This window comes from Pleurodeles waltl, chromosome 8 (assembly GCF_031143425.1).
Source record: "Pleurodeles waltl isolate 20211129_DDA chromosome 8, aPleWal1.hap1.20221129, whole genome shotgun sequence".
NCBI lineage: Eukaryota > Metazoa > Chordata > Amphibia > Caudata > Salamandridae > Pleurodeles > Pleurodeles waltl.
Genome location: NC_090447.1, coordinates 1,527,123,791 through 1,527,149,327, shown reverse-complemented (window position 1 = coordinate 1,527,149,327; position 25,537 = coordinate 1,527,123,791). Strand labels below are relative to the sequence as shown.

The following is a 25,537-nucleotide window of genomic DNA, read 5'->3' as shown; positions in this document are numbered from 1 at the left end:
TGCTTGGATGCTTTCACATAAGTCAGTAAATGAATACACAGCATCAATAGTAGAGTTCAGCAATTAGTTTGTCAGTCATTTGTCACTGTCAACGTCACCCCTTGGAAGCCTACCTAACCAAGATAAGCATTAGCATATGGGGTTTCATGCAAAACAATTTGGGAAACGTGAACTTGGAATACATCTTTCTAATTGAAAATCTATAAAAACGGCGCAGTTGGTACCTAGAAGAAAAGGCACAAATTAATCAGTCACATTGTCATAGCTACCTATCCTCAGAATGGATCAGCACCAAAGTCAGTTTTCGTCTTCAGGTCATCAGCGGATCGACAATACATCAGGCACTCAGAATATGAGCCCAACGACAGAATCTCGAACAGCGTCTCCTGACGTCATCGGTTCTCCCCTTGCATCTCTAGTTTTTAGCCCCTTGTCATGACTTTGTATTAGTCTCCCAGTCCATCCCCCCCTAATTCCCAATTGGCCAGTCAGCAGATATGACCTTAACCTATAATATTCGTTCACCAAATCTATGCATTTTAATATTAGTCCTTTCACAAGACGTGGATTGGTCCACTATATGATGTCCTCATCATTCGGCTCTTCAGGTATCGAAAATGTTGCATGTTTCTCTTCAGTCAGTGCATTGTTCAAGTCCTGGGAAAGTACATTAAGCATACTCTACACATAATTGTATCATATTGTCTTCATCTCCTGTCCGCCAGTACATTTCAGAAAATTCTAGCTAAGCAACTTTAACATCGGGTAGTTCAGGGTCAAGTCATGCATTTGCTTCTCTACAGCACGTTAGTGGTTCAGCCCTTCTTGTGAGGCCTGGAGAAACGACAGGCCTTAGTCACGGCTAAGTTAACTCTACAAATCAATATAAGACATAGGTCATACATTTCAATATAACATCTTACTACATTATTCTTATATATTTTCATTAATTCATACATCTTTAGTTTGTTTTAGCATTACTTTGTGTAAATGGCTGCCATTCCCTGGGGTCACAATTTCAAATGTGCACTTTATTTTCTCTACAATTAATTTCTCTATGAGCTTTTCATTAATCAAAACACAAAAACATCATTAATAATTTTCTAATTAGGATATTTGCGTCCGCAACACATTCCTAATTAGTGGCCCAATTCTTAAAGAAAGTCACAGAAGTGCACCCCTGGTATTTGTCTTTGCATTAGTGCAGATTTGCGTATTTCATGAATTCACAGAAGTAGGCCAGGAAATCCTACTCCTAGAAAATACTTGTGAACTGTATTTGAGAACGAGAAAACATGGTGGGGGGTCAAGGTATGGTCACCCTGCCCTTTATGCTCTTTATTTTTGCTTATCTTAATTCTATGCTCTTGCAGGTTTATTGAAAAATGTCAGTTGTCATTAGGAAAACAAAAACTGCTTTTTAGTGGCACCTCTGACCTAAGCATAACCTTCTCACTTGTCATCAGTGTGTACCATGTAAAATGACAATCTCTAGGTCACTTAAACATTCAATTTTATTTTTACCAGATCCTCTGGTTGTACCCTTTGACATTTTTGTACGTGTAAAAGAAAAGGACGAACTGTGCCCCATGGACAATAGCGGCTCTGACAGAAGACCCATCGGTGACAATTCTCCAAGTGAGTGAGAAGGGTACCTGCCTTTTGGTTAAGTTTGTGCTTTTGAATACTAGATACATAAACATGACTGATCAGTACTCAGCCTGGAATGCCTACTTGCTGATCTACGCTTCTACATGTATAGACATGCACAAGGTCAGGCCACACATACATACAAACATGTTTGACATGATTAGAATGATCTGCTCTTTATTCACATCATTATCTAATATATGTTCTTATTTTTCCAATTAAAAATAAATTGGAGGTGACAGTAGATGTGTAATGGGTGCGTGAAAGCGTACAAGTTGGTGAAGTGCTGAGCAAAGCTTCTAAATTTTTGCCGGATGTTATTTGTATTGGTATGTCGTTTTCGAAAGTGCCTTATATGCTGATAGGCTTCTTGGCACAAAGGCATTAGTGATATAGCTAGAGTCAGTCACAAGTCAGGTATATCCAGGTCCTGTTTCCTCCACAGAATCCAAGTGATCTGCCTGGTTTAGTTAGACTTGAGCCAGTCACGGAGGCGAACTTCTTACTCCTCCATCCACAGGAAACTGAGGCTCCTGCAGTACATTATAGAATAATAGGCGGAAGAAGCACATCCCCATCCAAATATGAGAATATCTACTTGACAGTTAACAGTTGCTTAGTGTTGACAAATGTACAACCCGCAGGAAAGATCATTGTCAACAACAATGTCACATGGAGCGATGAGGACTCTGGAAATTATGTGACCGCAAGTGAGGCCGCTACCACGTCACATTCCTCGTTTTAAAGGTAAATGGCCTTTCTGCTGTCATTTGTAAGATGCAGCATGTGCTACATGTATTAGCTAATAAAGTTAAACACGTTTGCCTTCAGATCTGCACTGTACCTACTTGGTTATTTCATGGATTTCAAATGCCAAGTAGTGAATATGTTAAATACAATCATCGGTTTGTAAAGATAATTCCACACAATTCTAATTGTTTATAGGTTGTAGAGTATGATATAATGTTAGTGTATGCAGCTCTTGTACAATTGAATACCTCTTTAGAAATGCAGAATTTGCTTTGAAGAATTATCCTCTGTTAACCTGTTACCATTCAGGTCAGTCTCATCGCTTTAATATAAGGGATGAAAGCCGAAGTTAAAGGTGGCGTTTAGGAAATGTTACATGAGACCTGGGCTCATATTAGTTTTTTATCATCACTTACAGTAGGGCTCCTTACACATGAGTTCTTCCAAAAAATATATAGTCTCATAGAAATGTGAAAAGAACATCCTAGGTTTTGTTTACCTTTTGTAAATCATTTTTGCTTTTCACACGTTGATTTCAATTGGGAAATGGCTCAAACCGGAGGTTAGAGATAGTAGTGTGGTGCTTGTGTATTTGATTTTTGGTATCTCATTAGAGTCAAAGCACAGGAGAGGCCCACTCAACCCACTGGAGGCATTTGCACCTTGTTCACAGTGAAAGTTTACCTATTGGGCAGTAGCATTGTGCAGTAATATGTGCACTCCATAGACGGCCCTTTCATGTGCACTTCTCCGAATTACCAGATGCTGCCCCACCCTGTGATGCCACATTACCAGTGTGTGTGTTTTTGTTGGTCTCATTTTGTTCTTTTTCTGAAAATGTCAGTTGAGAAACACCATCAAAAACTAACAACGCCACTGGTTGTAGATATCAAGTAACTGTAACTTGTGCCCTAAAGTAACTAACTCGCACCTCTGCCATGCACTGCTAATTACCACATATAACATCACTCTTGACATGTTCAGTGACATCATTAATAACCTCACTGGCACATCTGAAATGACATTATTGATGACAACACTTTGCATGGTGAGGGCTAGAGGTATAGTTACTGGTGAGTTTCATGTTTTTTTTTTTTTTAAAGTATGTTTTAACTGACATTTTCACCTGACTGATGTACTGTCTTGCATGATTTGAACGGAACCTTCATGGCTCCCCAAGGAGTCCGAATCAGCGCATGACTTAATCGCTAGAATAGAATGTGAGAGTGTGCTTTAGAATGTTGAAGTTTATAGACGCACGCAGAGGAATAAAGACATGTAATTTACAGCACTCTGTGTGGTCTTGTCATTCACCGGGTATCAGGCTAGGGAAGATGCTACAACTATAACGTCACAGATTATTTATTTTATTTTACTTTTTTTAACAGAAAATAAAGGTTAAAGTGATGTAGTTAGTTGAAAATATCAGGTAAAATGTAAGAAACTAAACTAAAACAAAAACACAAAATTCACCAGTTACAGTTAACTAAAACTATAATTCGCGCCCCCAATACACAATTTTATCAACAGTGATTTAATTTCCGATGTCATCAGTGGTGTTATCAATGATTTCGTAGAAAATGTCATAAGTGATTTAAATGTGATGTCATAAGCTGTGAATGGCAAGGGTGTGAGGTATAGTTTCTTCTGCTAATTATAGCTGGTGAATTTCAGGCTCCCCCCCCCCCCCCCCCCCCGTTTGAACTTTTATGTTATAACTGCCATTTTCACCTGACTATGTCACTTTAACTTTTGTGTTTTTTTTTTTTTTTCTCTTTCAGTGAATTTGTAAGTTTTTTTTTTTTTTTTTTTAAATGTAAAGTAAGATCTTCTTACAGTCCCTAACTATAATGTCACTTTGACCTTTTTTTTTTTTTTTTTTTCTTCATTGGATTTCTACTTTTTTGTTTAACATAAAGTAACATTTTATTAGCATATGGGCCGTGCCAACTCCCCCAGGATCTGAAGAGGACCAGGAAACCGTGACATAATTCTTTGTTTTCCCCCATTATTACAGAAGAAGAGTTCAACATAATGATGGTCTCAGACAGCATCAAAGAAGAGGAAGGGGCCTATGCCATGGCTGATCAATGCTCGGAGGAAGTTAGAAATACTTTATGCCCGACAGGTAAGGTTTTTTTTTTTTTTTTTTTTTTCTGCATAGAATTGTATAAATATCGTATCAGTCACAAGCATGAATATTATTGGGCGTGAGTTTGTGACTCAGCTATTAAGATTAATAACAATTCACTGATGCATCTAGCAGGCAGAGAAAGAATGTAAACATTCAAGCAAGTATTATGACACTCCACTATTTTGACCATTTTCACTGAAGCGTATAAAAAATGACATTTGTAGTATTACAGAGCCAGGTGTGCTAATATCCAGTTGCCAAATGTTGTACCAAACTGTGACTAGTGTTTTTGTGGCTAGGAAGGATTTTTAAGAGCTGAGCTATTACCAATAGGTTGGTTCTTAAAATTCAAAATCATAGTTGATCTGATCTCCTCAGGAATGTTAATGAGGTAGGTTGCACATTATGGCACATTACAATTTGATGTCATCACCGGGATGGTGACCTACTGGGGTCTGCAGTCCGCCATATCTGTCATTGCATTTCGGTAAAGTTAACTTTTTTTTTTTCTTTTTCTTTTTTTTTTTTTTTTAATGCATGCTGTTGTGCTTAAAGGAAACTAGGCTGCGTTCAAATAAAAAAAAGGGAAACTTTTCTTTTTTAAAGTTTTGCAGTGCTCCCAGGGACCACTGACTACTGTTAAAAAAAAAAAAAAAAAAAGATATTTAACATTCACAAGGGGGAATGGTGCCAAATGGACACATTCCCTTTTGCAAATGGGTTACAGCGCCAACTTGAGGGTCAGTGGTTTACAACTGCTATTTGGGTCCTAAAACAGTGATAGTTGTGGATAGGAATTGCACTTTTGAAGAGGCGTCTTCAGCATGCTGCCTCCAGACAGCGAAATACATTTTTAATTCCATTTTAAAATGAGTTTAAAACATTGCTAAATGCTTATGTTCGGTCACAATTTCTGTCAGAGTTTGACCAAAAAACTGATGTGTACATCTATCCAATTGTACTATAATATATTATGATAGCACTTTTGTGTAGGGATAGGGTTTAGAGACAGATGGCACCATGGTACCTCTGCTGTGCTGGGACTGACTTCACAGAGAATGTTATAATGCCACTAAAGAAGTTGACACTCATTACGGTGTATTCTAAAGGACAGGCTGGTAACCAATCCCCTGATCCTTCCTACAACCATGAAGAAGGTAGTCACTCTCCAGCTTTTAATATTCTGAGGCAATGGCAGACTAGGTATAGACGTGGTAGAGCCACTGAAACAGCCCTACTAGATGTGCTTTATTATGTGAAATTAAAGGCTGCAAGGAGGAAACAAACGTTCAATGCCCCACCTTCTGCTGCAATGACTGACTGCGTAATGAATGGATGTCACAAGTAAAGCAAGGAAGCGACGGGTGTTTAGGACCCGGTCTCCTGCTCCAGTAGCTGCCCGTTGAATGAACGGATGTAACGAGGCCAGTTGGGAGGGTTGAGGAGGACCTAGTTACACTCCAGCTCATGTGATTGACTAAAATAGTTCTTTGGTTTCCCCCATTATTACAGAAGAGTTCAACACAGTGATGGTCTCAGACAGTATCAAAGAAGAGAGAGAGGCGCTTCCCATTGCTGATCCGTGCTCTGAAGAAGTAAAAATTGCCTCCTGCCCGGCAGGTAAGTTATCTTTCTACTTGGAATCATGTGAAAATGCAATCAGCACAGTCATAGGAAGGACAAGGATACAGCAGTGGTTCCCCATCTCCTGCTCCAGTGACTGTGTAATGGATGGATGGATGGATGGAGTGGGAGCAGGGAAGCAACAGTGGTGCCCAAGGCCCCTTCTCCTGCTTCAGTGACTGACCGTGTAATGAATGGATGGATGGATGGATGGAGTGGGAGCAGGGAAGCAACAGTGGTGCCCAAGGCCCCTTCTCCTGTTCCAGTGACTGTGGAATGAATGAATGGATGGATGGGAAGCAACCAGTGGTGCCCAAGGCCCCTTCTTCTGCTCCAGTGACTGTGTAATGAATGAATGGATGGATGGGAAGCAACCAGTGGTGCCCAAGGCCCCTTTTCCTGCTCCAGTGACTGTGTAATGAATGAATGGATGGATGGAATGGGAGCAGGGAAGCAACAGTGGTGCCCAAGGCCCCTGCTCCTGCTTCCGTGACTGACCGTGTAATGGATGGATGGATGGAATGGGAGCAGGGAAGCGACAGTGGTGCCCAAGGCCCCTTCTCCTGCTCCAGTGACTGGCCGTGTAATGGATGGATGGATGGATGGAGTGGGAGCAGGGAAGCCGCATTGGTGCCCAAGGCTCCATCTGATGCTCTAGTGACTGACTGTGAAATGAAAGGATGGAATGGGGGGAGGGAAGCGACAGTGGTGCCCAAGGCCCCATCTCCTGCTCCAGTGACTGGCTGTGTAACAAATGGATGGAATGGGAGCAGAGAAGCAACAGTGGTGCCCAAGGCCCCTTCTCCTGCTCCAGTGACTGGCCGTGTAATGGATGGATGGATGGATGGAGTGGGAGCAGGGAAGCCGCATTGGTGCCCAAGGCTCCATCTGATGCTCTAGTGACTGACTGTGAAATGAAAGGATGGAATGGGGGGAGGGAAGCGACAGTGGTGCCCAAGGCCCCATCTCCTGCTCCAGTGACTGGCTGTGTAACAAATGGATGGAATGGGAGCAGAGAAGCAACAGTGGTGCCCAAGGCCCCTTCTGCTTCAGTGACTGACCGTGTAATGAATGGATGGATGGATGGAATGGGAGCAGAGAAGCAACAGTGGTGCCCAAGGCCCCTTCTGCTTCAGTGACTGACCGTGTAATGAATGAATGGATGGAATGGGAGCAGAGAAGCGACAGTGGTGCCCCAGCCCCCATCTCCTGCTCCAGTGACTGTGTAATGAATGAATGGATGGAGTAGGAGCCGGGATGGGACAGTTGTGTCCAAGGCCCCATCCACTGCTTCAGTGACTGACCGTGAAATGAATGAATGGGAGGAGTGAAGCGACAGTGGTGCCCAAGGCCCCTTCGCCTGCTTCAGTGACGGATTGTGAAATGAATGGATGTGATAGTCAGTGGGGAGTTGCAGAGGAGCAGGACACCCTCCAACTGATGTGACTATGAAATACTTCTTTGGTTTGCCCATTGTTACAGAAGAAGAGTTCAACATAGTAATGGTGTCAGACAGCATCAAAGAAGAGAGAGAGGCCTGTCCCATGACTGATCAATGCTCTGAGGATGTTAAAAATACCTTCTGTCTGGCAGGTAAGTTCTCTTCCTACCTAAAATCAAATGAATGTGTAATCAGTCAGAGGAACGAATTATATTGGGCCTCCGCTTTTTGTGACTCATTAAGATTAACATTTCACTGGTATGTCCAAGTTGGCAAAGAAAGAATGTAAACATTTATTTATAAAAATCTTTTTATTGATTAGCTTCCAACTCTGTATACAATAACAAACAGGAAAACCATGATAAATACAATGGTCAACGTGTACAAGGCGGTTTGCTAGTACTAGGAATTTGAGGCACCGCTCTGGGTCAACAGTGTAGATTGGGAAACTGTGCTATAAAGACTGCTGATGACATCAGGATATAGACAGTATGAGGGAAATACATTTGTGATGACCAGTTGACCTTGCACAAGTGTTTAAAAAAAGAAGTCAGAAGGACCCCCGCCCCCCCCCCCCCCCCCACACACTTCACCCCTACAGGGCAGTGTACTCTGGGACAGTGGTAGATTTACTCTCCCTCTGCCATGTGTTCTCTGAAAGGGCCCCCAATAACACTTGGTTGTGCTCTCGGGGTTGCAGTGTTGCATACGTTTTTGCCAATGGATTACAGAACACCACACCCTGCTGCCAACCAGTAATCTGTGGCACAGGGCCCTTAGGTCAGGCCCTGGCTACACATCACTGAGCTAAAATCAGTAAGTGGTTGACCTGCTGAGTTGCACACAGCAAGAATGTACCATCTTTTTCACTGACCACAGGAATCAAGTTGGACCAAAAGGTTGTATGGCCAGGCAATGCCAGGCCAGGTGCATAAAGCCAGAAAACCTTGCCAGGCTTGTAAACTCCCAGTGTTTGCAACGTACTGTTTCAGTAACCCTGAGAGGCCTAAGGAGTGGCACAGCTAGTATTGTTTCGCGCTCCTGTGTCAAGCTGGCCTGCTTAAATAGCCAGGTGAGTGCCCCTGCAGCGGTGATTTACCCAGTGAATAGCATAACGTGTTTGAGCTGCTAGGAAGTATCTCTCTGGGACCAGAAACCCTCCCCTTGCAATATGACTTAATTAGTTTCTCCCAACAGATAGAAAGGGGCACTTCTTCCCAAATCAGTTGCATGCACCTTCCCAGAGGATTGCTTCCTTGCGGGGAGGTATGAATATTAACAAAGAAATAAACCTGTTTTGGAAGAATTAACATTTTGACCAGTGCCAATCAGCCCAACAGGGAGAGAAGGAGTGTGATCCACCGCTCAGTCTGCGCAACCATTTTATCCAGCATTTGTCCGTAATTGGCACAAAGTGGTATTTTCCTGTCTGTGTACCAGTATTCCCATATCGCCTATGTTTATTTGCGATAGAAGTAGGAACTCTGAGGTAAGGCCTCCCTCTAGTTTCCTCAGTTAGGGGGAAAATATTCAACTTCGACCAGTTTATGCAGAGTCTAGAGAAGCCTCTGAGGCAGACAAAGGCGCTAGCAATAGGTTCCAGGTTCACCACGGAATCTTTAATTAACAGCAAAATATCATCTGCGTTTAAGGAAAGCAGGTATCTACGAGTAGGGAAAGCAGTACTTTGCAAAAGATACCCGTCACACAGCATTGAGGCTGCGGGATCCCTCGGCAGCGGCGACAGGGCAGCCTTGGTGGGTGCCCCGCCCTCCTGAACCACTTTCGACAAATAGCAGTTCACTCGAGCCCTGGCTGTGGGCCCAGTATACAGCAGTCGGCCTATACCTATGAAATAGGGTCCCAGCCCCATTTTACACAGGAACAGTAAACAGAAGTGGCTACTCCAGGGAATCAAAAACACTCTTGGTGTAAAAAACAAAACAAAACACCGTCTGATGCGATGAATCGTAGCTAGAAATGATCTGAGGTTGCAGGACCAAATCTGGCATTAATCAAGTTCAGCACTTTATACACCTCTTCAAGATAGGTATACAAGGCTACCCGAGGGGAGGCTGCATTCTAGGGCTGGTAGATTGGTAAAAGTTCAGGCAACTCTGCAGCCAGAATGCCGCCCTCAGAAGTCAAGTTTAGGGATTTCTCTTTCTCTTTCTCTTTGTCTTTCTCTCCTCTCTCTCCTCTTTCTCTCTCTCCTCTTTCTCCTCTTTCTCTCTCTCCTCTTTCTCTCTCTTCTCTCTTCTCTCTCTTCTCTCTTCTCTCTCTTCCCTCTCTTCCCTCTCTTCCCTCTCTTCCCTCTCTTCCCTCTCTTCCCTCTCTTCCCTCTCTTCCCTCTCTTCCCTCTCTTCCCTCTCTTCCCTCTCTTCCCTCTCTCTTCTCTCTCTCTCTCTCTCTTCTCTCTCTCTTCTCTCTCTCTCTTCTCTCTCTCTTCTCTCTCTCTCTTCTCTCTCTCTTCTCTCTCTCTTCTCTCTCTTCTCTCTCTTCTCTCTCTCTCTCTCTTCTCTCTCTCTTTTCTCTCTTCTCTCTCTCTTCTCTTCTCTCTCTCTTCTCTCTCTCTTCTCTCTCTCTTCTCTCTCTCTTCTCTCTCTCTTCTCTCTCTTCTCTCTCTTCTCTCTCTTCTCTCTCTTCTCTCTCTTCTCTCTCTTCTCTCTCTTCTCTCTCTTCTCCTCTTTCTCTTATCTCTCTCTTCTCTCTCTTCTCCTTTTTCTCTTATCTCTCCTTTTTCTCTTATCTCTCCTTTTTCTCTTATCTCTCCTTTTTCTCTTATCTCTCCTTTTTCTCTTATCTCTCCTTTTTCTCTTATCTCTCCTTTTTCTCTTATCTCTCCTTTTTCTCTTATCTCTCCTTTTTCTCTTATCTCTCCTTTTTCTCTTATCTCTCCTTTTTCTCTTCCCTCTCCTCTTTTTCTCTTCCCTCTCCTCTTTTTCTCTTCCCTCTCCTCTTTTTCTCTCTCCTCTTTCTCTCTCTCTTTCTCTCTCTTGGTGCACCATTGTCATTTGTGATATATCCATTTCTCTGTGACATTAGACCTGAACCCTGGGTGTTCATATGTATGGTGTCTGGTTGCCATCTTCAGATTCATTTTTTTTGCCATTGGGTATGGATGCTAGATGGAGGAGCTCTGAAAGAAACACAAATGTTTGACAATGTCGAGAAAAGATGTGAGGAGAACACAATCGTAGCATGTTCAGAAGTGGTGCCATGATGGGAAAAGGAGAGCGCCCTTTTAAATTTAGCTCCTTTTGCCACCTCAAATTCACTGAAAATTTTCCCTTTTGAGAGTATTGCTGCCGAATGACCTTGCAGTGTATGACTCCCTCGTGAGGAGAGCTACAAAGAGGAGCGGGTCAAATTGTGTGTCCTTCTTGAAAAACTCCTGCCATCTCAAAAGCATTCTCGGACAAAAGGGGGAGGCTTTTCAAGAGCCAGTTTCCTTGAAGGCAGTGTCTTCTCAAGTTGAGCAAAAATACATACTGTACACCCAGGACCCTCTCTTCGCCAAGGGAAATGCAGCTGAAGACTTGATTATAGTTACCACAGCCGGAAAGAGAGGTAATGCCCCTACATGAACGGCATGACCACCAGCCTGGAGAATCGTTGACTTCAATGCACTTCTTAACCAGTATGGGCACCAGCCTCCTCCTTCAATATGCCTTTCACAGGTGACACCCTCATTGGGCCGGAGGTGGCTGAGGCCCTAAAGCAAATGAAAAAAGGCCGACAAATTAGAAAAGGCAGTGGATGTTGTAGGATGTTGGCTCTGTATGCACTATTTCAAAGTAAGGAATAGTATGCACAGAGTCCAAGGGTTCCCCTTAGAGGTAAGATAGTGGCAAAAAGAGATAATACTAATGCTCTATTTTGTGGTAGTGTGGTCGAGCAGTAGGCTTATCAAAGGAGTAGTGTTAAGCATTTGTTGTACATACACACAGGCAATAAATGAGGAACACACACTCAGAGACAAATCCAGCCAATAGGTTTTGTTATAGAAAAATATCTTTTCTTAGTTTATTTTAAGAACCACAGGTTCAAATTTCACATGTAATATCTCATTTGAAAGGTATTGCAGGTAAGTACTTCAGGAACTTTAAATCATTACACCAGCATGTATACTTTTGACATAAAACACAATAAGCTGTTTTAAAAGTGGACACTTAGTGCAATTTTCACAGTTCCTGGGGGAGGTAAGTTTTTGTTAGTTTTCACAGGTAAGTAAGTCACTTACGGGTTTCAGTTTTTGGTCCAAGGTAGCCCACCGGTGGGGGTTCAGAGCAACCCCAAAGTTATCACACCAGCAGCTCAGGGCCGGTCAGGTGCAAAGGTCAAAGAGGTGCCCAAAACACATAGGCTATAATGGAGAGAAGGGGGTGCCCCGGTTCCAGTCTGCCAGCAGGTAAGTACCCCGCGTCTTCGGAGGGCAGACCAGGGGGGTTTTGTAGGGCACCGGGGGGGACACAAGTCCACACAGAAAGTACACCCTCAGCAGCGCGGGGGCGGCCGGGTGCAGTGTGCAAACAAGCGTCGGGTTTCCTTTAGTTTTCAATGGGAGACCAAGGGGTCTCTTCAGCGATGCAGGCAAGGTGGGGGCTCCTCGGGGTAGCCACCACCTGGGCAAGGGAGAGGGCCTCCTGGGGGTCACTCCTGCACAAAAGTTCCGTTTCTTTAGGGGCTGGGGGCTGCGGGTGCAGGGTCTTTTCCAGCCGTCTGGAAATGGAGTTCAGACCGTCGCGGTCAGGGGGAGCCTGGGGATTCCCTCTGCAGGCGTCGCTGTGGGGGCTCAGGGGGGACAACTTTGGTTACTCACAGTCGTAGAGTCGCCGAGGGTCCTCCCTGAGTTGGTTGTTCTCCACCAGTCGAGTCGGGGTCGCCGGGTGCAGTGTTGCAAATCTCACGCTTCTTGCGGGGAGTTGCAGGGGTCTTTAAGTCTGCTCCTTGAAACAAAGTTGCAGTTCTTTTGGAGCAGTGCCGCTGTCCTCGGGAGTTTCTTGTCTTTCTTGAAGTCGGGCAGTCCTCAGAGGATTCAGAGGTCGCTGGTCCCTTGGAAAACGTCGCTGGAGCAGGGTTCTTTGGAAGGCAGGAGACAGGCCGGTAGGACTGGGGCCGAAGCAGTTGGTGTCTTCTGTTCTTCCTCTGCAGGGGTTTTTCAGCTCGGCAGTCTTCTTCTTCTTGTAGTTTCAGGAATCTAAATTCTTAGGTTCAGGGGAGCCCTTAAATACTAAATTTAAGGGCGTGTTTAGGTCTGGGGGGTTAGTAGCCAATGGCTACTAGCCCTGAGGGTGGGTACACCCTCTTTGTGCCTCCTCCCATCCCTAATCCTACTGGGGAATCCTCCATCTGCAAGATGGAGGATTTCTAAAAGTTAGAGTCACTTCAGCTCAGGACACCTTAGGGGCTGTCCTGACTGGCCAGTGACTCCTCCTTGTTTTTCTCATTATTTTCTCCGGCCTTGCCGCCAAAAGTGGGGGCCGTGGCCGGAGGGGGCGGGCAACTCCACTCGCTGGAGTGTCCTGCGGTGCTGGCACAAAGGGGTGAGCCTTTGAGGCTCACCGCCAGGTGTGACAGCTCCTGCCTGGGGGAGGTGTTAGCATCTCCACCCAGTGCAGGCTTTGTTACTGGCCTCAGAGTGACAAAGGCACTCTCCCCATGGGGCCAGCAACATGTCTCGGTTGTGGCAGGCTGCTGGAACTAGTCAGCCTACACAGATAGTCGGTTAAGGTTTCAGGGGGCACCTCTAAGGTGCCCTCTGGGGTGTATTTTACAATAAAATGTACACTGGCATCAGTGTGCATTTATTGTGCTGAGAAGTTTGATACCAAACTTCCCAGTTTTCAGTGTAGCCATTATGGTGCTGTGGAGTTTGTGTAAAACAGACTCCCAGACCATATACTCTTATGGCTACCCTGCACTTACAATGTCTAAGGTATTGCTTAGACACTGTAGGGGCACAGTGCTCATGCACTGGTGCCCTCACCTAGGGTATAGTGCACCCTGCCTTAGGGCTGTAAGGCCTACTAGAGGGGTGACTTATCTATACCTGCATAGGCAGTGAGAGGCTGGCATGGCACCCTGAGGGGAGTGCCATGTCGACTTACTCGTTTTGTTCTCACCAGCACACACAAGCTGTCAAGCAGTGTGTCTGTGCTGAGTGAGGGGTCTCCAGGGTGGCATAAGACATGCTGCAGCCCTTAGAGACCTTCCTTGGCATCAGGGCCCTTGGTACCAGGGGTACCACTTACAAGGGACTTATCTGGATGCCAGGGTGTGCCAATTGTGGAATCAAAAGTACAGGTTAGGGAAAGAACACTGGTGCTGGGGCCTGGTTAGCAGGCCTCAGCACACTTTCAATTCAAAACATAGCATCAGCAAAGGCAAAAAGTCAGGGGGTAACCATGCCAAGGAGGCATTTCCTTACAGATGTTCTCTCGTAGGGGATTTCCATGTATAGTCATAAGCGTTGAATAGTTCTGCCCGCATGTGGGGACCCCAGAGCACTTTTTCCAATATAACTTAAGTGTTGCTGTTCGCCTTACTTCAGGAAGGCCTGCAAAGTCACCTAAGAATGTCTATATGTAACCTAAAGAAAAGGCTACAGTGTTCAAAATTCTTTGTCTTTTTTGCTTTAAAAAAAGGACAAATAGCTAAGGTACATGCATAAATGAGTTAAAGGTTTAGCAGAAAAAATCCTTCACAAACCTTTTGTGATGCAAAATAAGGATGGAGGAGTGCAGGGCAGTGTAGGCCGTAGGCTGCTATTGTAAATGAAGACAAAGTCACTGTCTTTAAGAACCAGTAGACTTCCAGTGTCCCATCATGGCTAGAGAGAGGCAGTCACCTCAGTGTTTTATTTTTTTTCAGCTTCAGATGACAGGACTCTGGAGCATTGAGCTCTTTTTTTTTTGTTTTTGTTTTTGTTTTTTTTAGTTGTTTCTTCAAAAGTTGAGTGAAAATCTCAGTGACAACTGCTTCATTCGACGTCTTTTGACTTTCCTTTTTGATTTGTCTTTTTCTGACAGAAATTAAGGCATTTTACCTAGAAAAAATGCCTTCTCTGTTTGACAAATGTCCACGATGTGGCTGAAAGAAGGCCAAAACAGACCCTTATGAAGTCTGTATCATCTGCCTTCTGGCTTCTCTCCTTCCTGTCTCCTTTAATATCTGCAAGTCATTTTCTAGGCATACCCTGCGTGAAAAGGAGAAGATTCACCTTCAAGGGAGAGCCGAGAGATGACTCCAACAAGAAGGCAGTGGGATCTCTGAGTGAGGAGAAGGTCAGTCTTCCACCAGATCTTTCCTCAGTCTCCAGTAAGCGTGGAAGGTGTGAGGTGTTTTTCTGGAAGCAAACGCTTTCTGTCCCGGTCGACGTAGAAATCATCAACGTAGAGAGGAAGTGCCACACCACAATGTTTGCCATCCAAGACTGGCTCGATGTCTCACAAACGTCGCTGCTCGACGTCAAGACACCGCACAACGTCGAAGACACCAACTATTCGGCATACAATGTCGGAGTATATGGACGCCGTTGGACTCAGCGTTGAGGCGAAAGAAGTGCCGACATCACAGTTAGACGTCGAGATCCTACTTGACGTTGATACCTAGATGGCAAAGAGATCGACGTTGAAGAGTCTCTCGATTGTTGAGGCAGAAATCTTCAAAACTGAGAAGGATCTACTGTATTCCTCATTGGAGTTCAGAGGCGTTTCTCCTTTGTTGGTGCTCTTCCCTACGTCTCCTCCTACTCCTCCCACTTCGCCTCTTCCGACTGCGACTCCTCCACCTCTAGGTCTATCTCCGGTGTGACCGGCTTCTCCGGTTCTTTGCCACCTGTACCACCATATCTGCCAGTGCTGCAATTACCTAGCACCGATCCAGCTCCCAGACCTCACTCAAGATTGCACCACTGATAACATAATGACCATCGTACATCTGCCCGCTCATCAAAAGGATCAAGACACAGATCGCGACAACGATCAGCACTACGTTCCTACCGACTGTACTATGGAGATTCCTCATTGTCCACCACAGGCTATTCATAGACACTTTTGGACTTGCCTCAAACTCGTACCTCACTGGTGGACAATATTGATACCTTTCAGGAAGTTGTATTGCGAGGTGCAGCCAAACTAAACATTCCTATGGCTGTTCCAACTCCAACCACTTCAGTAATATTTGGAACTCCAGCATCGTACAGCCCCCAGACCTTTACTACCTCTAGTAGTGGGTCAACTAGAGCCCCCCATGGAAGTCTTCCTTACACCGGTTGCGACTAAGTCAGCACCTTTCAGAATACTTAAACTATTGTCCTCCGGAGCAGGACCCCTTATTTCTGCGTTCCGATCCTCCACCTGATACGGTTGTCATCCTGGTTGCCTGCAAATCACACGCCTCATCTCCTTCTGCCTCTTTTCCTTCTGACAAAGAGAGTAAAAAGGTGGATTTGACAGGACACAGTCTGTGGTTCGGCAGCAACATCCATGAAGGCAGCAAGTGCAACAGCCCTCTTGGGCAGAAATGATGGGTCCTTGTGGGACTTCCTACTCCAATTTGCGGACCATCTCCCGAGAGATCGGAAAGAGGATTTTTTGGAGATTGTCCAAGAAGGTTCCATGGTCTCTAATCAAATAATTATTACAGCGGCAGACTCATCCTTGCTCTCAGCACATGCGTACTGCCATGGGGAAACCTTAAGAAGGCATGCCTAGCTGCATCTCACGTCCTTAAAACCAGGCGCTCAACAACGCATTCAAAACTTAACATTTTAACGATCCACACTGTTCGGCTCTCATGCTGATGATGAAATGGCGAGAATGAAGGCTTAAGTAGACACGTTAAAAGCAGTAGGCCTTGAAAAATCTTAACAATGATGACCCGTCCGTCCTTTCCAACGTCGTTAACCTTCACAGAGGGTTCAAACCCCTCAGTGGTTGCCTGGTAGATCTCAGCATTTCCAGAGATCCTACCAGCCTTAGCGAGTACAACAAAGAGGACAGGCAGCACACCAGCCCAATCGGGGCACTCGACAACAGTTCCCCTCAAAATCCTGAAGAATTTCTTTCCCCATGTCCCCTAACCACTCCGGTGGGGTGTGGAGAAAACGTCACCAATTACCTGGCAGAGTGGCAACAAATTACAACAGTTGCTGGGGTCTAAAACATTGTGCAGAATGGGTATTGTCTCAGATTTACTTCCCCACCACCCAGCATTCCGCCAAGGTCAAACCCTTATCTCAACCTTCTAAAGGCGGAAGTCGCCATCTTGTTGGAAAAGAAAGCAGTAGAAACCTGTTTCCCCCCTCAACCAGTGAGGGAAAGGAATTTACTGAAGGTACTTCCACGTCCCCAAAAAAGGACAACAAAAAAAGTTCAGACCCATTCTAGATCTAAAGGTTGCCACAAATGGATCCGAAAGGAAAAGTTCAGGATGCTGTCCTTATAGCAAATATATATCCCAGATTTACCAACGGAACTGGCTTTGATCAGTGGACCTACACAATGCCTACTTTCCTATCCCCATGGCGAAAAAGCATCAGAAGTTCCTGAGATTTGTCATGAGACAACAACACTACCAATACACTGTCCTTCCATTTGGTCTCAAGTCACCACCCATAACTTTCTCAAAATGCGTGGCTGTGGTGGCAGCACATCTTCGGAGGCACCGGATCTTTGTCTACCCATATCTGGACGACTGGCTGATCAAAGCACCCACCTTCCAAGAAGCCCAGTTGCACTTCAAATGGACATGCAATCTCCTTTATCGCCTAGGGCTTCATGTCAACTTTCTCAAGTCCATAACAACACCATTCCAGAAGTTGCACTACTTAGGAGCTGCCATAGACATGCTGCAGGGAAACGCATTTCTTTCAGAGGAATGACGCTTATCTGTTCTCCAGAAGTGTCATGCACTCAAAATTATGTATTACCCAAGAGTTCGAACAATCTCCTCACTTCCAGCGCTCCCCTCCACATGCGGCCTCTCCAAGAGAATCTGGAGCACCAATAGAATCAACTGCCGGGGAACTGGGAAGGCAGAATCATTATATCCACCTATGCAATCCGGTCCCTCAGGTTGTGGTGCTCTCCGACCAATCTCCTACAAGGGATGCCATTTCATCCACAGGCTCCATCACCGACCATCGTGACGGACGTCTCTGCTCTGATGGGGAGATCATATGGGTCACCTACAAATAAAAGGTCTCTTGTCTCCGAGGGAGACATCATACCACATCAATCTCCGGGCGGTGCACCTAGCGCTCAAGGCGTTAATCCCATCTTCCAACTCCCGACATCCTGCTTGTTCAGATAGACAATACAACCACCATGTACTACCTGAACAAGCAGGGGGGAACCAAATTCAGAGTCTTTGTCTCAAGAGGCCCAGACAATATGGCACTGGCTTCTTGCCAGGAATTTGAAATTAGTGGCAGCTCGCCTTCCAGGCGTTCAGAATGTCCAAGTGGATGCCCTCAGCAGGGTTCTAGACGAGAACCACGAGTGGGTACTGAACAAAGACTTTGTTGAAGATATCTTCCGTTTGTGGGGCACACCTTCTATTGACCTCTTCGCCACAGCTGACAACATAAAATGCCACGCCTTCGCTGCCAGATTTTACCATCCAGAATCGCTGAGGACTGCTCTGTGGATAGACTGGGCAAACACATTTCTGTACGCCTTTCCACCAGTTCCCCTTATCCCAGCAATCCTAATCAAATTCTCAATGACATCCGCCAGAATGATCCTTATTGCCACAGAGTGGCTGAGACAGTGGTGGTTCCCGGACCTCCTTCACTGGTCGCTCCGACCACATCTCAGGCTTCCATGCAGGCCAGACCTCCTGACGAAATTCACAGGTCAGATGAGGCATCCCAACCTCTCCTCCGTGAGTTTGGCAGCATGGCTCCTGAGCTAGTACAGTATGGGCATTTACATCTTCCTCAAGATTGTATGGAGATTCTGCAAGAGGCAAAACCGCCATCTCTCTCCCCCACCCCCCCCCCTCCACCAGGCAGCATATGCCTTCAAATGGAAGAGATTCTGCGTATGGTGTTCTTCCATGATGATAGACCGTACATCTTGCCAGGAAGAGGTCATTCTAGCATATTTGTTACATCTAGCTAAATCTGGTCTGCAATTCTCTTCTCGTAAACTCCATCTGGCGGCATTGACCGCATACAGAAAAAGTCCTTTGCAAACCTCTTTCTTTAGGATGCCAGTCATAAAAGATCTCCTAGAGAGGTTAAAGAAGGTTTTTCCTCCAGTTAGGTGCCCTACTCCACCGTGGGAGTTTAATGTGGTTCTTTCACATCTCATGCATCATCCATTTGAGCCCATACACAAAGCATCCCTCCACCACCTCACTTGGAAAACTGCTTTCCTTGTGGCAGTTACATAAACATGCAGTGTTAGCGAGAGTCAAGCTCTCTGTGCTCACAAACCTTACACAGTATTCCACTCCTCCAAAGTAGTGATGAGAATACATCTTAATTTCCTGCCGAAGGTTGTTATCTCAGACTTTAATTCAACCAGTCAATTTTCTTGCTAACTTTCTTACAAAACCCATCTACTCCAGCTGAGAGGGCTCTCCACTCTCTAGATGTAAAGAGGGTTTTAAAATTTTACTTGGGTAAAACCAAATCTATTAGAAAATCTCCACAATTGTTTAATTATGGGCCAGTTTGCACCTGTCTGCCCACATCCAAACAACATCTCTAGATGGATTGTTTCCTGTATTCTATTTTGCTACCAACTAGCTAACAAAACCTTAGCTGGCAGACCTAGAGCACATTCTACCAGAGGCAAGTCTGCCACGACTGCCTTGATGAGGAATGTTCAGCAAATATCTGCAGAGCTGCGACCTGGAGGTCTGTCCACGTGTTCACTAAACATTACTGTCTTGACTCTGATACCAGGACAGATGCTCAAGTAGGACTGGCTTCTCTCAGGAACCTCTTTGCTTGATAACGTATTTCATTATTGTTCTGTCTACTCCTCCGCTGTTTCTGGGATGGGCTTGCTATTCTATTCAGTGCTTATGACTACTCATGGAAATCCCCTACCAGAGAGAGAATAGTTTCTCACCTGTAACTCCAGTTCTCTCATAGGGGTATTTCCATTGTAGTCATAAGCAACCCTCCCTCCTCCCCAGTGGAGTAGACTAAATAATATCTCAGGTATACAATTACTCTGAGTTAGGACTGCCTGCAAAAAGAACCAAGGTAACTGCCTCTCTCTAGGCATGATTAGATACTGGATGACTAGCTGTTCTTAAAGAATGGCAGCCTATGAGCTACACTGCCCTGCACTCCTTCATCCTTACCTTGCATTACAAAAACTTTGTGAAGGATTATTTTTCCTGCTAAACCTTTAACTCATTTATGCATTTGAATGCGTGTACCTTAGCTATTTGTTTTTTTAAAGCAAACAATATGAAGAATTTCGGACACTGAAGCCTTTTCTTTAGGCTACATAGGGACATTAAGTGACTTTGTAGGCCTTTCTGAAGTAAGGCAAACATGAACACTTAAGAAGTTATATTGGAAAAAGTGCTCCGGGGTCCCCGCAAGTGGGCAGAACTATTCAACGCTTATCTATAAATGGAAATCCCATACGAGAGAACATCCACTGCGTTTTCTGATTTGTTGGCCTTTTTTTATTTGCTGTAGGGCCTCAGCCACCTCCGGCCCAATGAGGGTGTCATCTGTGAAAGGCATATTGATGGAGTAGGCTGGTGCCCATACTGGTTAGGGAGCGCATTGAAGTACCGATACTCCAGTCCAGTGGTCATGCCGTTCATGTAGGGGCATTACCTCTCTTTCAACGCTTTGACTTTTGTGAAAATACCCCTACAAGAGAACTGAAGTTACAGGTAAGAAACTATTCCTTCTTCAGTTTTGAGGAGCTTTAAAAGAGGGAGTCCATAATGGCGAAGAGGCAATTCCCAACACAGTACTCCATAAACCTCCTTTAGCCAGCCATCATGCCCACAAGGCATGCCACCACAAGATAGCCCTTTTCTGGGAGAAGTAGAGGAAGAGGACATGTCCCACCTCAGGCCTACCTTCCGTGTGGTCCTGGTATCGACAGGAATAGTTCCATGATGGAAATGACACCATTCCTTTTTCTTCCTCTGTGCCAAGCCAAGTTCCTGCACTCTGACCAACACCTCGTGTGCAACCTCGGTCTCTCTCCAGACCACAGTGAGGCGACTGTAAGGCCTGCTAGTCTTACTGGTTGAAAAAGACCCTTTGGGATGAATGAACTCAGCTGGAAATGGCTCAGTAGATGCCAGACGACACCCTAAACCTCTTTGGAGCAGAACTTGCCCGGGAGGAACCAGTGCAGAAGGATGAAACCTTTTTCATCGAAGATAGCTCTGAGTCTAATGTGGAAATAGACATCGAGAGCCAGGAACTTTCCTCTGCTCAGCGTGTGAGTACTGTTGCCTCTGCTGTCTGACAAGTCCTCCAAAAAGGCCATACAGTCCATGATAGAGGTCTCTGGCCCACCCTGCCATCTGGCTATGGTCGGTACCGAAAAACTGTTTCAGCTGCCTGCCTTCCGGTTCAGCACTGAAAATGGCTGTCAAAGCTACATCATCAACTTCGACCTCAACAGCCTCGGACCAAACATTTTTTCGTTGTTGATATGAACCTCTGGACTGACTCGACAGCCGCCAGCCTCTCTGCCTACCAAGCTTTGGAATTACAAGACTTCGGCACTGAAGCCTTTGGAGCTGAAAATCTCAGAGGCTGGAGACTCAGGCCAGTCTTCCACCAGCCCCTCTCTGGTTGAACCAGTCCTAAAACAAATGGATGCTAAACAGTGTAAGCTCCAGATCCAAGATGACACCGTTTGTATCATAGCCACACCTTACTCTCCTGTGCTTCCCAAGATGAAACTCCCCTTTCAAGAGGCCCTGGACATTCCTGTCCCTTCAAACCCACCATGCTGGCTTTCTCCCCCCACCTCCTCCATCAACACTTCCTTCTCTACCCCCTTTCTCACCTTCTCTTTTTTTCCACTCCTTAATCACCACAGTCATCCATACAGGAAGATGACCCCCCCCCTCAGGCGTCACCACAGCCCTTTACTGGGGGTTCCCCAGGGTGATGACAGACCCATGGGATGCATACGACCCTGATCCCATTGCTCCAAACAACCCTGATCTTTATCCTGCACTTTCCTCTCCTCCTGAAGATACTACCTTTTTATGAGCTGCTAATCTAGGGCAGCCGCTTTTCACTGTGTAGAACTGCACAGAGACCCCATAGAACAAGATTTCTTGTTTGACACCCGTTCCACCAAGCAGAGAGATACACAGTAACTCCTGTGCTCCTTGGTATGCTTAGGCATGCAGAAGGTATCTTTGAGGAGCCTCTATGCTCTAAGGTAATCGCCCAACGGGTGGACAAGAGGTACAAGGTGGCCCTCTCTCACCCGGTTTACATTAGGGCAAAGGTACCACCTGACTCCATAGTGGCAACAACATCCCATAAGCGGGTTAACAACCAAGCCTCTGTAGGCTCTCCTCCCCCTGACAAGGAAAGCAAAGGGATTGATGCCACGGGGAAGAGGGTGGCGGCACAGGCCACAAGCCATTGTGCATAGCCAATTCTCAAGCCTTTTTGGCCCTGTACGACTGGGCCCATTGGGATGAGATGAAGATACTACAGTGCCTCCCCGAGTAAGTGGGGGCAACAGATTGTCTCCGAGGGTCAAACCATCCCCAATAATTCCATGTGGTGCACCGTGGATACAGCAGACATTGCTGTCTGGGAAATTAATACCAGTGTCCTTAGACATGCTTTGCTTCGGTGCTCCTATTTTAAACCTGAGGTCCAGCAGACAGTTTTTAACATGCCTTGTTTGGAGCACGAGTGGATACCACACTCGAAAAACAAAAGGACACCAACACCACCAAGGCCATGGGTGCTTTCCAAACTACCCCACAAAGTGATTTCTTTAATCACCCTGGATATTGACGGTCATACAAATCCTTAATAGAGGCTCCTACCTCCCACACAATTCAACCTCAGCATTCCTTTTGTAGAGGCTACTACATAGGCTCCTACGAGGAGTGTAATAACCAGGAGCAAGGGAAGAGCAGTGCAACACACTGATCCTCCTCTACTGCTAAGCAATGGCTACCTACCCCCATTGGGGAAAGGCTGCAACTTTTTTTTATAGCATCTGGGACACCACCACAGACCAATGGGTCCTTGCCATTATACAACATGGTTATTGTCTGGAGCTCATCACCGCTCCTCCCAATATTTAGCCTTGCACTCGCAGGCTATCTCAGGAACATTTAACCCTTCTCAAACAAGAGGTCCAAGCCTGTCTTCTTAAATGGGGGCATAGGACCCATTCTGCCAGAACATCAAGGCTCAGGATTATACTCTGTATACTTCCTGATTCCCAAAAAGGACGGGTCCCTCAGACTGATAATGGACCTCCGCCCTCTAAACAAATATCCTTCTAGAACACTTCCGCATGGTCACTCTTCAGGATGTTTTTCCACTTCTATAGCAAGGCAACTTTATGACAACTCTAGATCTAAAGGACCCTTCCTTTCTCATAACATTTCACCCTGCACATTGAAAATAGTTAAGATTTGTCGTTGCTTGCAAACATTCAGTTCAAAGTCCTCCCCTTCGGAGTCACTACTGTTTGGCAGTAGTTGCAGCACACCTGCGAAGACGGAGCATTCACAGCACACCTGCGAAGACTGGTGTCATTCCACCTGGGTTCCGCCAGCTCCTGCCTGGAGCCTCAACAATATGCTTGCTAGGCTCATGGGTCCCCCCATTTGAGCTACTCTGCTCATGACCACTCCAGTTTCTTTCATGGAAGGTGGCTTTCTTAGTCGTCATTACCTCTCAGACATGTTGGTGAGCTCCATACATTAACATTGGAGGAACCTTTCTTCTAAATACATATATACAAAGTAGTTCTTTAAACTAATCCCAGATTTATTCCTAAAGTGGTTTCTGAGTTTCACTGTAATCAGGCCAGTGAACTACTTGTTTTCTTCCTGCAGCCAAACTCTGTTGAAGATACAATAGATGTCAAAATAGCACTCATGTTCTATACAGACAGAACTAAAAAGTTTAGAAAGACTAAATAACTGTAGATTTTTCCCCAGTGTAATCCAATATCCAAATCGGGCATAGCTAGATAAGCTGGCCCTTCATGTGGTATGTAAATACTGTATAAAGGATCAAGGGGTTTGTGAGTGGACAGGGCTTGCTATGCAATCTCAAGGTGCTCTATTTAGGGGTAGTGAAGACGCACAACCTTAGGCTTAACACAGAAGAGTGCAAGACATCTACAAATACATACAATAGTTCACAAATGAGACACGCAACTCATCTTTCTTTATATATGTTTAGGCGGTGTAGATAAATCGTTCAGTGTAATCCTGTGGGCAGAAAAACAAATTCTGCAAACTGGTACTTAGCAGCGACTTACAGCACCAATCTTGTGGAGTTACGGTAAGTATGGGGCACAGTCTAAAGCAGTACCAATAGGTCAATTCAGGAGCACTAGGGCGTCCGGGTGCAGAGATGCTTTTCAGCATTGGAATGCGCAATGTTTTCCTGTGGGTGAAAAACATGTACTGCATTCGGGTATGTCACAGCGACTTACAAGATCACTCTCCTGGACTTAAGGCAAGTATATGATGGAACAATGAAGTCCTGAAAAACGCATGCTAAACCACTGCGAATCCGGAGTCTTAACGATGCAAGTCTGAACAACGCAAATGCAGCACTGTTGTTCAAATTACCTGAACCATGCTAACAAATACAATGCATACGTTAACCACAAATATTAGAACTATACACATGCATAAGGGAGTAAAACGGAATATATCTAAAACATAAAATGATAATATACATATATATTTTTTTAATCTGAGATTTTGTTAGTAAAAACACTAATTAAATATATTCAGCAAAATGTTTTATAGACAGAGTAATGTGTTTATTTATAACCGCGTTAAAAAAGTAAACTACTATTTCTGTCATATACCAGAAGTACTTTTTCACTGTAATGTCCGACATGCTATGGCTGAAACATACTTAAAATTCAGTTTCTAAAACAAGCAAAATGTTTTGTCATTTCTCTTTGTTAAAAACTGTTTCCAAATCTTATTTTAAAATAAATCATGGTGCACCACTAAAAAAAAAAAAAAAAATTTTTTTTTAAACATATATATATATCCCACCTTCCACCATTTTTAGTTTGTCACACTGAATACCTTTGTGATTAGACGTGCATTTAGGAACAGAAAGAGGAGACTGTAATTCTGTGCCCTCTAGTGATACGAAAAGACAAATAAATGATTATTACATCACAAAGTATAATTTTATAAATAGTAATCTACTATTTCAGTATAAAAAACTTGAGGCGACTCAGTATACAGCATCTCATCAAATAAAGGTAAATAATAAGAAAAGAAAATAACCCCGTTTCTATATAAACCAGCAAATGGACGATACGTTTAATAGTAGCGATGAGTGACTAAGGCAAAATGACTGCTACAAGTCCACTTACCTCAGTGCAGGTGACGAGTACATAAGATTACTATTGTTAGTCGTTTGGGTACTTCCCTCATGGATGGTTATGTACAGTAACTATTGGCCGAAAATTAATATTCCTACTCCACCAGGCAGTTATCGCTCTGTATGTGTTCAACAGTGACTGGGGGGCATAATTACTATTCTCTTTCCTCCACACATCTATCTCTGAGGTAGGTGATAGACGGTAATTGAGGGTGTAAGTTACTAGTCTCACTCCATCGAGTACTTACCTCAGGATAGGTGCTGGACAGTGACTGGTTGGCAAAATTACTATTCTCACTGCGCCGCTCATCTATCTCTGAGGTAGGTGCTGGATAGTGACTGAGGGGCTAAATTACTATTCTCC

The 25,537-nt window shown here is 44.8% G+C and overlaps 1 protein-coding gene across 10 annotated transcripts in view; it reads left to right on the top strand.

Annotated features, from left to right (window-relative positions):
* The window catches only part of LOC138248916 (uncharacterized), a 240,763-nt gene that overhangs the window by 13,330 nt on the left and 201,896 nt on the right, over positions 1 to 25,537 (top strand). For 9 of the 10 annotated variants that reach the window (XM_069202900.1, XM_069202899.1, XM_069202898.1 and 6 more), the window contains 4 exons: positions 1,528 to 1,638; positions 4,418 to 4,528; positions 6,047 to 6,154; positions 7,640 to 7,750. In XM_069202900.1, coding sequence (XP_069059001.1) covers positions 1,590 to 1,638; positions 4,418 to 4,528; positions 6,047 to 6,154; positions 7,640 to 7,750 — 379 coding nt within the window. In that variant the 5' untranslated portion in view covers positions 1,528 to 1,589. The remainder of the gene's footprint in view (positions 1 to 1,527; positions 1,639 to 4,417; positions 4,529 to 6,046; positions 6,155 to 7,639; positions 7,751 to 25,537) is intronic. The other variant, XM_069202896.1, reaches the window with a different exon arrangement.